This window comes from Cetorhinus maximus, chromosome 7 (genome assembly GCF_964194155.1).
Source record: "Cetorhinus maximus chromosome 7, sCetMax3.hap1.1, whole genome shotgun sequence".
Taxonomy (NCBI): domain Eukaryota; kingdom Metazoa; phylum Chordata; class Chondrichthyes; order Lamniformes; family Cetorhinidae; genus Cetorhinus; species Cetorhinus maximus.
The window spans coordinates 107,567,712-107,583,986 of NC_135885.1; the positions used below are offsets into that span (position 1 = coordinate 107,567,712).

General features: G+C 46.6%; 1 protein-coding gene and 1 long non-coding RNA gene across 5 annotated transcripts in view; one reads left to right on the forward strand and one right to left on the reverse strand.

The window, feature by feature from the left end:
- LOC144682965 (nectin-1-like) overlaps positions 1-16,275 on the forward strand; it is a 79,853-nt gene that overhangs the window by 27,894 nt on the left and 35,684 nt on the right. For both annotated transcript variants that reach the window (XM_078545898.1, XM_078545897.1), the window contains exon 5: positions 8,769-8,935. In XM_078545898.1, the coding sequence (XP_078402024.1) occupies positions 8,769-8,935 (167 nt within the window). The remainder of the gene's footprint in view (positions 1-8,768; positions 8,936-16,275) is intronic.
- LOC144682969 (uncharacterized) overlaps positions 1-16,275 on the reverse strand; it is a 192,819-nt gene that overhangs the window by 15,647 nt on the left and 160,897 nt on the right. Inside the window, exon 1 of one of the 3 annotated variants that reach the window (XR_013577141.1) lies at positions 14,196-14,258. The exons of the other annotated variants lie outside the window; for them this stretch is intronic. This is a non-coding gene — a long non-coding RNA (uncharacterized LOC144682969). Of the gene's footprint in view, positions 1-14,195; positions 14,259-16,275 lie in introns of those variants that run through there. 3 annotated transcript variants of the gene reach the window in all.

Below are 16,275 nucleotides of genomic sequence, written 5' to 3' on the forward strand. Positions count from 1 at the left end.
CAGAAAGCTTTTGATAAAGTCCCACATAAGAGGTTAGTGTGTAAAATTAAAGCACATGGGATTGGGGGTAATATATTGGCATGGATTGAGAATTGGTTAGCAGGCAGGAATCATGGAGTAGGGATAAAGGGGTCTTTTTCAGAATGGCAGGCCATGACTAGCGGGGTACTGCAGGGATCAATGCTTAGGCCCCAGCTATCCACAATATATATCAATGATTTGGATGAGGGAACCAAATGTAACATTTCTAAGTTTGCTGATGACACAAAACTAGGTGGAACATGAGTGGTGAGGAGGTTGTTAAGAGGCTTCAAGGCGATTTAGACAAGTTGTGTGAGTGGGCAAATGCATGGCAGATGCAGTATATCGTGGATAAGTGTGAAGTTATGCATGTTGGTAGGAAAAACCGAATGGCAGAGTATTATTTAAATGGTGATAGATTGGGAAATGTTGATGTACAGAGGGACCTGGGTGTCCTTGTCCACCAATCATTGAAAGCAAGCATACAGGTACAGCAAGCAGTTAAGATGACAAGTGGTATGTTGGCCTTCATTGCAAGCGGACTTGAGTACGGAGCAAGGATGTCTTACTGCAGCTGTACAGGGCCTTGGTGAGACCACACCTGGAGTATTGTGTGCAGTTTTGGTCATCTTACCTAAGGGCAGAATCTTTCCGATGACGTGTGGGGGGCCCCACTCACCGACACATAAAATGGCGCGTGGTGAGGTCGGGCGCATGTCCTGACGTCACCGCGCGCCAGCGCGATATTTCGGTGGGCGGGCGTGCGACGATGTTTGTTGCGCGACTGCCATTAATTAAAGGGCCACTTAAGGCTCTTGAGGCTCCAATTGACCTGGATTTTAAGGCGCCCGTGCGATCTTCGGCTGGTCGCACAGACACAATGGGCAGGCGGGTATCAGAAATTTGCATGAAGCTCATCCATGGGCAGGAGAAGAGGGCTCAGTGGGTTCACGAATCCAGGCATTTAAAAATTAATGCTCAGAAGTTAGTGAAACTTTCCTGTGTGAGGTGGAAAAGTTGCAAATGCATAGCAGCTGCTTGGACTGGACTCATAACCTTCAGGTCAGCACTTTACAGTGAGGATTTGTTTTGGGGCCTGTAGGTTTCAGGAAGCCTTCCTGAGTCTGGGAATGGGAGGTGATCTCTCCACTGGAGGCACCTCATCTGAGGAGGAAGGGAGGGCCAGAAGGGGGAGGAGGCTAGTAGTGCATATTCAGCCTCCAAGGGAGCCACCTTTGGGAGGACAGGCGCAGGCACAAGGGGTGCAGGGCCAAGAGGTAGTCCAAGGTGCAAGGGGCCGCAGAAGACGGCACTCTCCTACTGCCAAGGTATACAGGCGGCGAAGCACCTACCTCAACATGTCTGAGGTGCAGTGCTGAAGGAGGCTCCATCTGTCAAGGGAGACAGTCAACAGTATCTGTCAGATGATTGGTCCAGAGATCTCAGCTAACTACGTGGGCGGACACCCCATGCCCGTGTCTCTAAAGGTCACAGCTTCCCTGAACTTCTATGCCTCTGGCTCTTTCCAGGGGCCAGTGGGTGATCTTTGCGGTGTCTCCCAATCAGCTGTCCACACTTGTGTCAAGCAGGTCACAAACGCTCTGTTCAGGTGTGCACTGACCTTCACCCACTAACGTTGGGAACGAGGCCAGCCAGACAGAGTGAGCTAGAGGCTTCGCGGCCACTGCCGGCTTTCCCTGCGTCCAGGGTGCAATAGACTGTACACATGTGGCCATCAAGGTGCCAGCAGGTGAGCCCGGTGCCTTCGTCAACAGGAAGGGATTCCACTCCATGAACGTGTAGATAGTATGTGATCACAGGATGCAGATTCTGCAAGTTTGTGCAAGGTACCCAGGCAGCTCCCACGACGCCTACATCCTCAGACACTCCCAGGTGCCAGGGCTCTTCAGTGCTCCAGCCTGGCTGGATGGTTGGCTGCTGGGTGACAAGGGCTATCCCCTCAGAAGGTGGCTCATGACGCCTCACCGCCATCCAAGAACAAAAACTGAGCAGCAGTATAATAGAAGTCACGCCTCCACAAGGACTGTGGTGGAGAGAACCATCGGTCTTCTCAAAATGCACTTCAGATGCCTGGAACGTTCAGGGGGTGCACTGCAGTGTCCCCCAGATCGAATGTCGCTGGTAGTGATTGCATGCTGTTCTCTCCATAATCATGAGCTGCAAAGTGGGACGCTGTGGATGAAGAATATGCAGGCAGAGTGGCTGCAGCTGAGCACGATGAGTCCAGCAGTGAGTCCGAGGATGAGAACTCACAGGGAAATGAGGAGGGGGCACATGCCGACCCAGGCACACTCCAGGGAGGCAGGGACACCTGGGACACTCTAATCCAAGGAACCTTTAGCTAGCACAGCACATATGGATCTCCAACACAAGCCTGGCCTGTAGCCTCCATCCTGGAGACCTTAGTGCAAAATCTGACTGGACAGGAGCATTGACAATAAATGTAAATGACACACAAATCACTCAGCAAATCTCAGGAATCCATGCACCAGCTCAAGAAAAGAGGCACCCCCAACCATTTTAGACGACATAAATTTAATGCTGTAACAAAAGTCTCTTAACATAACAGAAATAAAATGGTGTTGCACTTCAAACACAATCAGAAGGAACTCATAGTGGGGGCCAACAAAAAACCACCAGTGATGAACCCGGGGTGTGCCTAAGGTGCCTTCATTTTTCTTTTGCGGGTGCTACATCTTTGTGGTGCCCCCTCACTGGCACTGGCATCTGAGACAGCCTGCTCTCTCTGATGTCCTGTTGGCCTTGATGACCTTGGCAGACGTCCTCTGGCCCTTCGGGCCTCTGCTGGCCCAGCCTGGGAGGGAGCTGCCCGCTCCGCAGCTGGCATCTCCCCAGTTGTCGCAGCCTCATTGGGTTCTGCCCTCACCGGAGTGCCCTGAGAGGCACCAGCAGAGACGACTGGCAGCTACTCCGCTGACGTGAGGTCCGTTCGGCTCTCCCTGCTCACTGTAGATGGATGAGCACCGAGGTGAGATATCTGGTGCCCAAACCACTGCCCACACGGGCACTGACCACATGAGGTCAATGTCCCTGTGAGGGATTGCAGGTCTGAGCACAACCCCAGGAACCCCTAATCCTGTCCCTGAAGCTGACTCCCAATGAGAGTCGCTACTCTCTCCACGGAGGAAGCTTGGCGCTCAGCCATGAGGCTCAATGCATCGGCCACAGTCCATATAGATTCCCCCACCACCGACACCAAGCCAAGCAGAGCCCCATGTATCTCCACCAGATGTTCCCAAACACCCGGCCGCGCATCAGCACTTGGCTGCATCTCCAATGACTCCAGAGGCTCATCATCAGCGACGGACTGAGCATGTGCCTGGGCCCCTGCAGTCCTCCGGCTGCTGGTGCCATCGGCATTCTCTGTCTCTGCCAGCTGCTCCAGTGACTGTGAAGTGCCCTCACCACTGTGACACGGGACACTAACCGAAGATATGATGCCCACTGAGATGCCAGTATCTGCGTTGGTGCCTGCTTGGCAGAGATGGTGTGATGCTTCTGACGGTGCAACTTCATGGCCCACAGGTGCCAGGCTGCTCCGGGTCCCGACCCTGCACTGCTGATGCTGAAAGGAAGAGTGAGGAAATTCGATTAGTTAGCCTGCGGGCAATGTCAATGTACATGCCTGTCCCCCGGATCATCATGCGCTCATCAGTCCACACACACTGGGCAAGCCATGTTGGTTATGTCACTCACTCAACAATCAGCACTGCCATGGATGTTGGGAGACTACTGGTGGTGTGAGTGCTGGCCATACATACCTGCCCGTGGAACCCCAGCCTCTCCGGCTCCAGTGAACCTGGGTGCGTGGCGCCTCTCCAGGTCGAGGGCCTCCTGCTCAAAACGGCTAAGCAGCAAAATCTGGTCTGGCCCATGGCCAGTCCTCAGCCGCTCACCGTTGTTATGAGAATTCTTCTCCTGGAAATGTAATAATAGCATTGATAAGTGATCCTTGTTCCGTCAATCTCCTGCCAGCCGGCCCACCCCAAGCCCAGTTGATATTGCAGGAGTGCAGTGCATCCTTCCCCCACTGATAGCCCAGCGCTCACACAAATATGCCAGATGTGTCCTTCCCCACCCCCCCACCCCCTTGACTACATGCTGCCTTCATCACAGTTGGGAACACACAGTTATACCTGCCGTTGCAAGGAGGCACAATGATGTGGAGCGCAGAGGGCAGCAGATCCATCTGTGCCAAGCCACCTCGAACATTCCCTCCCACCATGTCATCACCCTGATTTCGACATGTCCTGGAGTTCGGGCACTGCGCCTGGGTGCAGATCCTCCAGGCTGCCCCCACCACAGTCATGTGGGTCTCAGTCCACCATATGCTGCGGGTGCAGAACCCATATCACCACAAACCTCTCAGGCTGATGAACACATAGGGAATATCTGCTGGGCCATCCAGCTAATGACACATGCTGTCACTGACTCACTGCACTCAGGCCACTCAGACCTGGGTCGTCCGCCAGCTGGGGAGAAGCTTACATGATGGGTGCAGCGAATGATTCCAAACATGTTACTCACCCTTCCTGTGCGCAGCAGGTTGTTAAAGTGCTTGCGGCACTGGGTCCATGAGCACTGCATCACATCGTGGGAACTCACAACCTCCGCAACCTCCTCCCATGCACGCTTGGTCAAGTGGGGTGGCCTTCTCCTGTCCTCGAGGAAGAGCACCTCCTGCCGTGCTGCCACCTCCTCGAGGAGGGCAGCAAGGCGCTCGTCTGAAAACCTGGGCACACAGTGACCACCTGCCCTACCCTCCTGCATGCCTAGCCTCAATGTGCCTTGGCCCCGACCTCTGGCCATGTACAGCAGCCTTGGAGCGGCTGCAGCTTGGCCTTTAAACAGGCTGCCGGGTCGCCATTCGACCCGGTGGCGATTGCCGATCCGCCTCCGCCCGTCCACTCCCGCCGTCCCTGGGAGTCGGCAAACACACTGGGCGGGCCTTAATTGGCTCACCCGCATAAAATGGCGGCGCGGTCTGGATCGCTGGCGGTGATCGGGTCTGCGATTGCCCGTGCCCGCTCCCGCACAGAGCGCCCAACATGGGGAAAATTCTCCCCTAAGAGAGGATACACTTGCCATAGAGGGAGTGCAGCAAAGGTTCACCAGACTGATTCTTGGGATGGGAGGATCTTTGTATGAGGAGAGATTGGACTGACTTGGCCTGTATTCACTGGCGTTTAGCAGAATGAGAGGGGATCTCATTGAGACATCGAAAATTCTGACAGGGTGGGACATGTTGTATGCCGGGATGATGTTTCCTCTGGCTGGGGGGTCTAGAACAAGGGACACAGTCTCAGGATACTGGGTGGACCATTTAGCACTGAAATGAGGAAACATTTCTTCACTCAGACGGTGGTGAACCTGTGGGATTCTCTACCACAGAGGCCTGTGGAGTCCAAGTCACTGAGCACATTTAAGAAGGAAATAGATAGATTTCTAGACTCTAAAGGCATCAATGGGTATGGGGAGGGTGAATGGCATTGCAATACAGGATGAGCTATGATCATATTGACTGGTGGAGCAGGCTCGAGGGGCTGAATGACCTACTCCTGCTCCTATTTTCTATGTTTCTTGCCTTCCTCAGACTCAAATCAATTCCTTAATGGCTTGCATAGATGTGCTTCAGCACCTCTCCTCTCATCTGCTTAGGGACTATGACTCTACTTCCTTTGTACAAGGTGCCATCTTGGGGTGTCACTGCATCTCTGTATGCCCAATATACTCTTGTGACCACAGGCTTGTTCTTGATGACCTCAGGTCATGCTTTCATCACTGCTTCTTGTAAAACTTGGAGAGTTGCATATTGTTGGATAGTTTGCTTGTTTTGAGCAAGGCAGTTGTCTGTCAGGTTCAATGTCTCTTCTGAATTGATGACTTCCAGAGCATGTCGAGCTGCTGCCTCATGTTGAATCTGGAAGATTTCATGTTCTGTTGCAGCATCCTGTAATTTCTTCATGGGGAATGCTGCTCTTGACATCATGTCAGCAATATACATTTGTTTCCCTTACTGGTGTGTCACATCCAGATGATGTCACTGTAAACAAAGTAACATTCTTTGCACTTTGGAGCAGATAGTAATGGTTTGAGAAAAATGCTGTGAAGTGGCTTGTGGTTGGACTCCACTGTTATATTGTCTCTCCCAAGCAAGTATGCTCACAAGCAAAAATAATAGCCAGGCACTCTTTCTCGATCTGAGCGTAGCGTTGTTCCATTTGCGTTAATGCCCTGGATGTAAATGCAACTGGTTGTCCTCGTTGCCTTAGGGTTGCTCCAAGACCTGTCTCACTGGTGTCACTTTGCAATATGACTTCATCAGTGATGTCATACTACTTCAGCACTGGCATTGTTGTCACCAATTGTTTGATTTTACTGAACGCTGGCAGCTTCTTCTGTTCCCTAATACCACTGCACATCTTTGGCAGTGAGTTTGCATAATGGTTCACACTCTGACGAAAAATTAGGCAAAAAATTTTGCTAAATAGTTCATGAATCCAACAAATCATTGCACTGCTTTCACAACTGTTAATCACTACATTGCTGCTAGTGTTTTCACCTTGTCAGGAGCCAGGCAAAGACCTTTTGTTTATAAAATATGGCCTATGTATATGGCTTCAGGCATCTTCAGTTGCAATTTCTTCTTGTTCAGCTTCAGGTTCATCTGGTGAACTCTCTCTATTTAATCATATTTAATTTGATCATGGTCAGCTATGGTTTCTTGATTGTAGCTTCACATCCATAGACTAGTAGATCATCCACTATGGTTTCCACTCCAGGAAGATCACTAAATATCTCATGCTGCCTGCGTTGATACTGTTCCTGAGTCATGGAAATTCTAAACAGCATATGCAACCATCTCTTTCCCAAACGGCATCCAGAAGGTAACTAGAAAGCTACTGTTTTCATCCACCTTCACTTGCGAGTAGCCATCCTTCGCATCTAGGGTAGTGAATATCTTTGTCTTGGCAAGTTGCAGTGAGATCCCTTCGACTGTTGTCATGGGTAGTGAGATCGCTTCAGCATGTTATTTAGATCCTTTGGGTCTAAGCATGCTCACAGCTTTCCAGGTTGTTTCACTGCTGCCATGCTGCTAATCCAGTCTGTAGGAGTTGTCACTTTCTTGTTTACTCCCTTCTTCTCCAGCTCTTCTATCTTGTCTTTTGGAGCTGGAACTCTTCTTGGCAGATGCTAAATTGGTCTTACACTGTCATCTACTTGGAGATTATATTCTCCAGGTAGACATTCAAACCTTGTAAAAACATCTTTGTACTCCTTTAGGACCTGTTCGGCAGTCAATGGTTTTTTGTGCTGCAACACATTTTAAGTCTCTGTTTGCACATTTAGGGTTATGAGTTCAAGCTTTAGACTTGCCCCAGCTGAGATGAGTGGCTGTTGCATCCCCTTTATTGAACTGAATGTAAGATGGCTGCCTGCAGGGAGACCTGCATGGACTTCTGATTGGGGCACCGCCTCGCCCAGGGCAGGTCCCGCCTGCGATGGGGCTGGAAAATCCCGGCCAGTATCTCTGACGGTATAGCACTCCCAAAGTAATGGACTGAAATTGCAGCCTATATACTCAAATCACTGGAGTGTGATTTGAAACCGATGACCTTCGAACTCAAAAATTTGGTCAAGGCTGACGGGCCAGTGAAAATTAAATGGGCAATTAAAGGCCTTATCCTGCTGTCGGCTCCGATATAACAGCAAGCTGTAGAGGCCAGCGCCCAACATGTAGTCCAGCAGGTTTAGCTCTGAAACAGGGGGAGGTGCCTTCTTTCTGGTTCCCCTCATGCTAAACGGAGGCCCCCAACAGTTTTGTCTCTCCACGTCCGCCCTCCGCTCCCTGCCCTATCCAACATGCCTCCCACCCCTCCTCACTGGGGCCTGTTAGCCCAGTCCCTGAGTGATCTCAGACTTACCTCAATGTTCGGGTCCATCACGGAACACCACCTCATGCCCTACCTACAGCACCAGCAGTGGCCACTGTCCCTGCTGGTAATACAGATGTGCAGAATTGCCAGCCTCTAATTGACAGCCAGGTCTACGAGGTCAGATATTCTCCTGGAGATTAGCCAAAGTCCCACCTCATACAAATTAAAGGGCCATCACTGAAAAATTAAAGTGGGGTAAGCCAGCTAAATGGAGGTGGGTTCGCACCCGAAATTTACTCTGGGGTTTTGGGAGCCTGCCCCCTGTGTAAATTCCAGACAATGGACTTTAAAGGATGTGCCTGAGAGGTATATGAAGTAATTGAGGTAATGGATTAGGCAAATATGGATTACTATTTTAAATTAAATGTAGCTTTAGCACAAGAATAAAGGTACATTTATCTGGAAGTTCTTCCTCACATAAAGAGTGATTATTTGGAATAGACTCTCAGAAAGTGTTATGGGGGTGGAATAATTAGAAGTATTATCTGGGTATTATAGGGTCTCTCTGGATGGAAGAGCTATGATGGGCTGAATGGACTTTCTTATCTTTAATTATTTTATTCTTTCCACCCAGAACTTTTTATGTTACACATAAACTTATTGACTGAGACTTACAGATCAAAAGCAAATTACTTTTCTGGAAGCAGTATTAATCAAAATATATGCATTCAAAATTATCTCAAATATTTTGCAACAAAATCTGAAAAGTGTATTTGCCAAGTATCTTTAATTTAAAGTGAATTTAATTATTATCTATTATTTTCCAAGGCAAAATGACTCATTCCCTGAAGGCATTGAACTAGTCAAAAATAACCTCAAATTCAAGGGACCTATGAAGGAAAGTTATGCTGGCATGTATATGTGTGTAGTATCCTATCAACACTGGAAGAAGACAGCATATTTGGAAATTGAGATTACTTCAGATGAAAATCAATGTACGTATTTACATTTTACTAAGAACAATTTTGTTTTGACTTAAGATGGTTTGGATGAACATCACAGGGTTTTGGGATCTGGAAATGAATTGATATATTTCTATAAACCAGCTTGACATTGTACTTACAACATCATTATACATAAAAACTAGGTTGTATATCTGATGGGGAAAAAAATGCCAATACTCAACAGATGTCAAATAGAAAATATTAGATGTTTCCAAGAAGATTTCAATGTTGACAGATCCAGATTGTTGATAGATTTTGCATTCTGTTTGGCAGTTCATAATTTACACTAATGTTATAGGATAACGCTATTGAATGTTGTAACCCGTAATATCGGTAACTTAATTACAATATGGATTACTGTTGACATAAAGGGTCAGATTTTCACAGAGTTGGGGAGACTCCGCAGAGCTTTAAAAATAGCGAATGATACCCTATTCTGGGATTCCTGCCCCCATTCCTGGCATCCCCAATTTTGGATAACATGGGAGAAGAGTGTGGGAAGAGTGTGATCCATTGAGGGTATACAAAGCTCATGGCTCCCCACAATTTTCATTGAGTTGGGGGGTAGCTTCTCAAGGGCTTATGGTTCATGGCCCCTCAGAATAATGGTGAACCATAGCCTGGAATGTGGGAACTTGTTGAAAGATAACTTCAAAAGGTTTTTCCATCTCCCCGCATGCCAACCCCTGTCACTACCCAATCCCAATGGCCATTCATAACCTCTATGCCAAACCATGCCCCCACCCACCCCAATGGCCCATCATACCCCCCATGCCAACTCATTGTACTTACATGCACATTTACCCCGTATACACTCTGTACAGAACCAATAAACCCTATAATAACAATGGCAAGTGTTGAAATAGCAGAAACTATAAGCACTTGACACCTCTTTATCTTGTGTAAATAAACATTGAACCATTGAGAAAATAGATCTAAGAAAAAGACTGTCAAACAATGTTTTCCCTTGTGTGCAGCTGTTTCAACAAACTACTGAAAGTTTGGGCTCTCAGCCAAGCATGCACTCGTACCCACTCCCCCGAGGCACTTTATTATGAGGCAAGCGTGCTGAACCAGGAAATTTCCCAAATCCTGCTTCCTTCCTCTGAGATGAAAATCCAGCCTAAAATGTAGGTTGTGACCAAAATAGTACCTCTAAAATAATTTTCTCCAGCATGTTTTGAATAAGATCTACAATATTATTTTGCTAGTATAATATTGTTGAGGCACACTTTAACCAGAATTCTGAACAGTGTCCTGAATAATATTTATTTAACTGATATTGAGAGTGATAAATCAAACCATGACTGGGTTAATGTCACATTCCAGTTTTTGCAGAGACATCTTCAATGGGTCTCCAAGGGCTGTTTAGTGACTCCAAAGACAACTGGCCTTATTTTCAAAGACTGGTTATTCGGGACATCTATTACAAAATAGGTAATCCCAGCAGCATTCTCAGGGAATCCAACAAATTTACATTTGGGTTACTATCAGATGTAAAAAAATCACACAGTGTGAAGTACTAGCACAAACAACCCCTCCAATGCAAAATCTGTTTACAGATCTGATGATAAAAATAAATCATAAAGACTGTAGTTGTTGACTTTGGTGAGAAACCAGGGCAAAAGGACTGCGATGAATTGCTTCTTTGGCCCACTTTGGCCCCACCATTCTGATGCTTTGCTTGACCTCCCAAATTATCCACCTTTCTTATTCCCAATGATTTTTTTGCCTGATTGCCAGCCTGATTCCTAATGCTTATGATACAATCCCAATTTGTAATGCCAATGTCTCTCAAGCTATAATTTCCTGCATTGGCACTGTGAGAGGGAAACGGGGTACCTCGATGTCTCTCCAGCTGCTCCTTAACCTCCGAAGGGAGGAGGAGTGGCAACTGGACACCCCTGGGACATCTACTCAGAAATCTCAGAGACTGTCCTCTCCCTCTGAGTCCCCTTTGCCTGCGAGCCCCTGAACCTTGACCTCTGTTACTGCAGAGGAAGCAGCTAGCCAATGAGTGATTCTGGAGAGAGGACTGTGTGTGGGGCAGGGCCTTTCAGAGCCTCGTGCAAGCACTCTACCACGCACGCAGGTCCTTCACGTACCACGCTCACCTCACTGTCCTGAGAATTTTCAATGCTGCCTATCTCACTTTCAGTTCTCCATCTGAGCTGACCTACATCTCCACCCATCCAACGATCAGAGCCCCATGCAAAACCTGATGTTGCCCTTCACAACTGCCATTTCACTTTCGATTTAGACAGCATAGCCTTGATTTGGTTCCTCGTGCGCTCTCCCGTCTTTTCTCCTCCTCCAGTCACCCATTTCCTTTCCACCATCACAGTTGACCCCCCTGGCATCACCTTCCACTTCCCCTCTGTGACCTACCAGCCACAACCCTTTTCCTTCAGGGATGCCCAGGTGAATGTGCACGTTCCCTAAGATAAAAGCAAAATACTACAGATGCTGGAAATCTAGAATAAAAATAAAAATACCTGGAAAAACGCAGCAGGTCTGACAGCATCTGCGGGGAGGGATACAGTTGACATTTCGAGTCCGTATGACTTGTCATCAGAAATAAGAAATATAGAAATGAGGTGAAATATAAGCTGGTAGAGGGGGTGGGACAAGTAGGGCTCGAAAGGGGGCCAGTGATAGGTGGAGGCCAAGAAGAGACTGCCAAAGATGTCATAGACAAAAGGACAAAGGGGTGTTGACGGTGGTGATATTATCTAAGGAATGTGCTAATGGGGACATGAAGGGTAGCAAGCAGGACAAGCTAGTGGAAGATGGCCCTAGTGGGGGTGGGGTGGGAGGAAGGGATCGAAATGGGCTAAAAGGTGGAGATGAAACAATAGATTGAAATAAATTTAAAAATAGGTGGGAAAAGAAAAATATATTTGTAAAAAAATGATTAATTATTGGAAAAACGGGGATCGGAAAGGGGGTGGGGATGGAGGAGAGAGTTCATGATCTGAAATTGTTGAACTCAATATTAAGTCCGGAAGACTGTAAAGTGCCTAGTCAGAAGATGAGGTGCTGTTCCTCCAGTTTGCGTTGAGCTTCAATGGAACATTGCAGCAGGCCAAGGACGGACTTGTGGGCATGAGAGCAGGGTGGAGTGTTGAAATGGCAACCGACAGGGAGGTCTGGGTCATGCTTGCAGACAGACCGAAGGTGTTCCACAAAGCGGTCACCCAGTCTGCGATTGGTCTCTCCAATGTAGAGGGGACTGCATTGGGAGCAGCGAATGCAGTAGACTATATTGAGGGAAGTGCAAGTGAAGCGCTGCTTCACTTGAAAGGAGTGTTTGGGCCCTTGGATGGTGAGGAGGGGGGAAGTAAAGGGGCAGGTGTTGCACCTTCTGCGGTTGCATGGGAAGGTGCCATGGGAGGGGGTTGAGGTGTAAGGGGTGATGCAGGAGTGGACCAGGGTGTCCCGGAGGGAACGATCCCTGCAGGGAGCCTCCAGCGGGGGTGACGGGAAGATGTGTTTGGTGGTGGCATCATGCTGGAGTTGGCGGAAATGGCGGAGGATGATCCTTTGAACGCGGAGGCTGGTGAGGTGATAAGTGAGGACAAGGGGGACCCTATCATGGTTCTGGGAGGGAGAGGAAGGTGTGAGCGCGGATGCACGGGAGATGGGCCGGACACGGTTGAGGGCCCTGTCAACCACCGTGGGTGAAAAACCTTGGTTAAGGGAGAAGGAAGACATGTCAAAGGAACTGTTTTTGAAAGTGGCATCATCAGAACAGATGCGACGGAGACGAAGGAACTGAGAGAATGGGATGGAGTCCTTACAGGAAGCGGGGTGTGAGGAGCTGTAGTCAAGGTAGCTGTGGGAGTCGGTAGGCTTGTAATGAATATTGGTGGACAGTCTTTCACCAGAAATTGAGACTGAGAGGTCAAGGAAGGGAAGGGAAGTGTCAGTGATGGACCATGTAAAACTGATGGAGGGGTGGAAATTGGAAGCAAAATTAATAAATTTTTCCAGATCCAGACGAGAGCATGAAGCAGCACCGAAGCAGTCATCGATGTACCAAAGAAAGAGTTGTGGGAGGGGGCCTGAGTAGGACTGGAACAAGGAATGTTCCACTTACCCCATAAAGAGACAGGCATAACTGGGCCCGCATAGGTGGGAATACAAAAAGAAGGACATTATACCTCAGTTGCATACAGCCTTGACCCCACCTGGAGTATTGCATTCAGTGCTGGGCGTCATGCTTCAGGATATATTTGCTTTGCAGGGTGTGGAATAGCATAGATTCACCAGAATCTTTTTCATTTGCGGTCTTTTTTAACTGTACCCCATTTATCTAAAATAAGAAGGCACAGAGCCGTCAACGTGTAACACGTCAGATGAAATTCCACACTTAGAGGGTTAAATTATGAGGACAGGTTGCATAAATGTGGCTTTTACTCCCTTATAAAGAAGTTTGAAAGATGATCTGCGTGAGGTCTTTGAAACGTTAAAAGGTTTTGATAGGACAGACGAAGAGAAACTATTTCATCAAGTTGGGGAATTAAGAACAAAGCGCTATCATTTTTAAATTAGAGCTAGGCCTTTCAGGAATGAAATCAAATTCACACAAACCTATGTTCTTTGAGCCCCAACTGCATCCACCTCCGAACCCAATTCACATTATCACTTGATGCCATCACCAGCTTCAGGCAGGAGACAGTACTATTTAAATAAGATCTGGGAGACAGAAACAGTGGCAAGGGTCTGAGGATAATGAGACTTGGTGGAAAAGCAACATCAGGCGCAGGTGGTGGCAAGTCTGACAGCACTTGGAAGGATGTTGAGCCTGGAAGTACACAGTTCTAGAAGAGATTGAATAATGAAGTCCCAATGTACTTGTACATTCCTGCTTATGTGGTAACGTCAAATTAAGGCTGTGAAATTGGATGGAATCTTCACGTGGTTTATTGGGATATGTCAGGTTATGCAAGGGAATATTGTTACACTGATTTGTTAATTGAATGGAAAAGTCTATGAGTGAGTTCATAATTTTCATTCTGAATTGTAGATACATTTATGCATTTGTAATGTTAGAAATATTTAAGGTATATGGTAGAATAGTGAAGAACTGACATGACAGCTATATTTCACCAAAAAATTCTTTGAATATAAATTATATTTTTTGTAACTGAAATAATCAAAAATAACATGGCAGAAATGGTTCTAGAATTTGATTGCTACCCGGTTATAGGTTGTAAGAAGAGCTTAGTTCCTATGCAAAAGAACTTACATTTATCTTGTGGTCAGGATATCCCAAAGTGTTGAACAGCAGTAAATTTCTTCTGAAGTGTAATCACTATAGCATAGGAAAACTTGCAGTCAATTTACACTTAGCATGAAATGAATAAGCAATTAATCTCCTTGTTTTGAAGATTTGATTGGCTGTAGGGATACAATTAGGGGAAGGGGCTAAATCTGGAGTTTAATAGGTAATTGGTTGAACAAAGTTTGTTGAAGATTTTGCTATTAGTGTGGGGAATACAGGGCTGAGAGCTAAAATAGAGACTTGGCAAAGAAAAGAATATCTGAGTTCATTCCAGGAAATCTCTTGCTACTCAAGAGAATAATATAACTAGGGGGAGAAAAATGAATTATGTATTTCTGTGGAAAACTGTTATGATTTGTAGTCATGATGGCAGCAGAACAAAGGTGTAGCTAAAAATGGACACTTAAAAAACATTAAATGACTGAAGTAAAATAACAGAGTTCAGAGGGGAGGCTCTTTCCTCCATTCTCTATTGAATCCTTATTGGCTGAAATTAGGGATTCAATTCCCAAGTATGGATGTTAGTCAATTCGAACAGCTAATCTCCCCAGAATGGTAAATTGCTAATAGCACTGAGACTTCCTGGGACAATCCACCTATAATTTTTAATGGTCAGGGTGCAAATGTGAACATGTATCAGAACCATACTCATGACAAGGGCAGACAATTTACATAAATGTAATTTAAAGGGATCGGGACATTAGTAGGGGAACCAGCAACTCAGAGTTCAACTTCCACAGGGCAAGTTACAAAATTGTATTCAATAAATCTGGTCATTTGTGAGTTAGGACTGAAAATTTGACCATGAAAACTGTTCAATTGTTGTAAAAACCCAATTTGCCATTAACAGTCCAATGGGAAAGGATCTGTGCAACAATAGTGAATGACCGAACCGAGGTTGTTTACATAAAGTCGCAGGCTATTGACTGGGGAAATTGTACAGTAGAACATCGATTGTACTAAAATACTTGTAAAGTGCAAAAAGGTAGTTAAATAGATGGTTGTAGTATTAGTCTTCTGCTTTCCAGTGAGTTAATACAATGGCATCTTGAGAGGTATTAAATCAATGTGTAATTGGGCCCAAGCAATGATTTACTGCAGTCAAACACAAAAGCTATGAAACAGGTGGAAGGCTGTAACTATAGAAACCGATGGACGTGCTCTGCCTTATATTACTTTGAAGTGAAGTCTTGAACTTGTTGGTTTTAGTAAAAAACTAGATAAGATAAAATGTGGTTGGATGTCGGTGGCAAATACTGATAGACTCATCCAGATTATTCCATACTTTCCAGAAATGTTTTAACTAGGATTGGAGAAAATTAACTGCTTGTTAAGATTCTGTTAAAGTGGTTAATGAGGAACTAGTCCAGCAATCTGCAGCCATACAGTCAAATCATCGATACTTCACTGAATTTTACAAAGGGGAAGATTTCAAAGCAACAGCACAGGCTAATAGCAGCAGTTAAGACACCCCCAACCTCCCCAATCCTTTAAACTGCTTTTAAAATCATCAACCATTTTTGTCAATCCCTCCATGGTTTCATCCCCCCTTGTCTCAGTCGCCTCTTTAAGTTCAAGCGTGCTCAAAGATCTTTATGCTCCTCTGATTCTGGCCTCTTGCACATTCCTGACTTTCATTGCTCCATGACAGGGAGCCATGCCACCAGCTGCAAGACCCTAATCTCTAGAATTCCTTTCATAAATTTCTCCATCTCTCCCTGCTCCTTTAACATGCTCCTTAAAACATACCTCTTTGACCAATATCACCTTATGTGGCTTGGTGTCAAATAGTGTTTGCTATGAAGCACTTTGGGATTTTTACAGTAGGATCAGGTATCCAGCCTCACAAAAACAGCCAACTTCCAGTGACTGGCATATGACCAGAACACAGGGCGCTGGTGAGAAGTGACTGAAGCATTCGGGGATAAGTCACCGCAGCCACTGCGACTCAGGAGGGAATGGAGGAGCAGGACTCTTGCACTCAACAGGAGGAAGAGCATCCAACAGAGGGCGCTGGTGAGAAGTGACTGAAGCATTCTGGGAG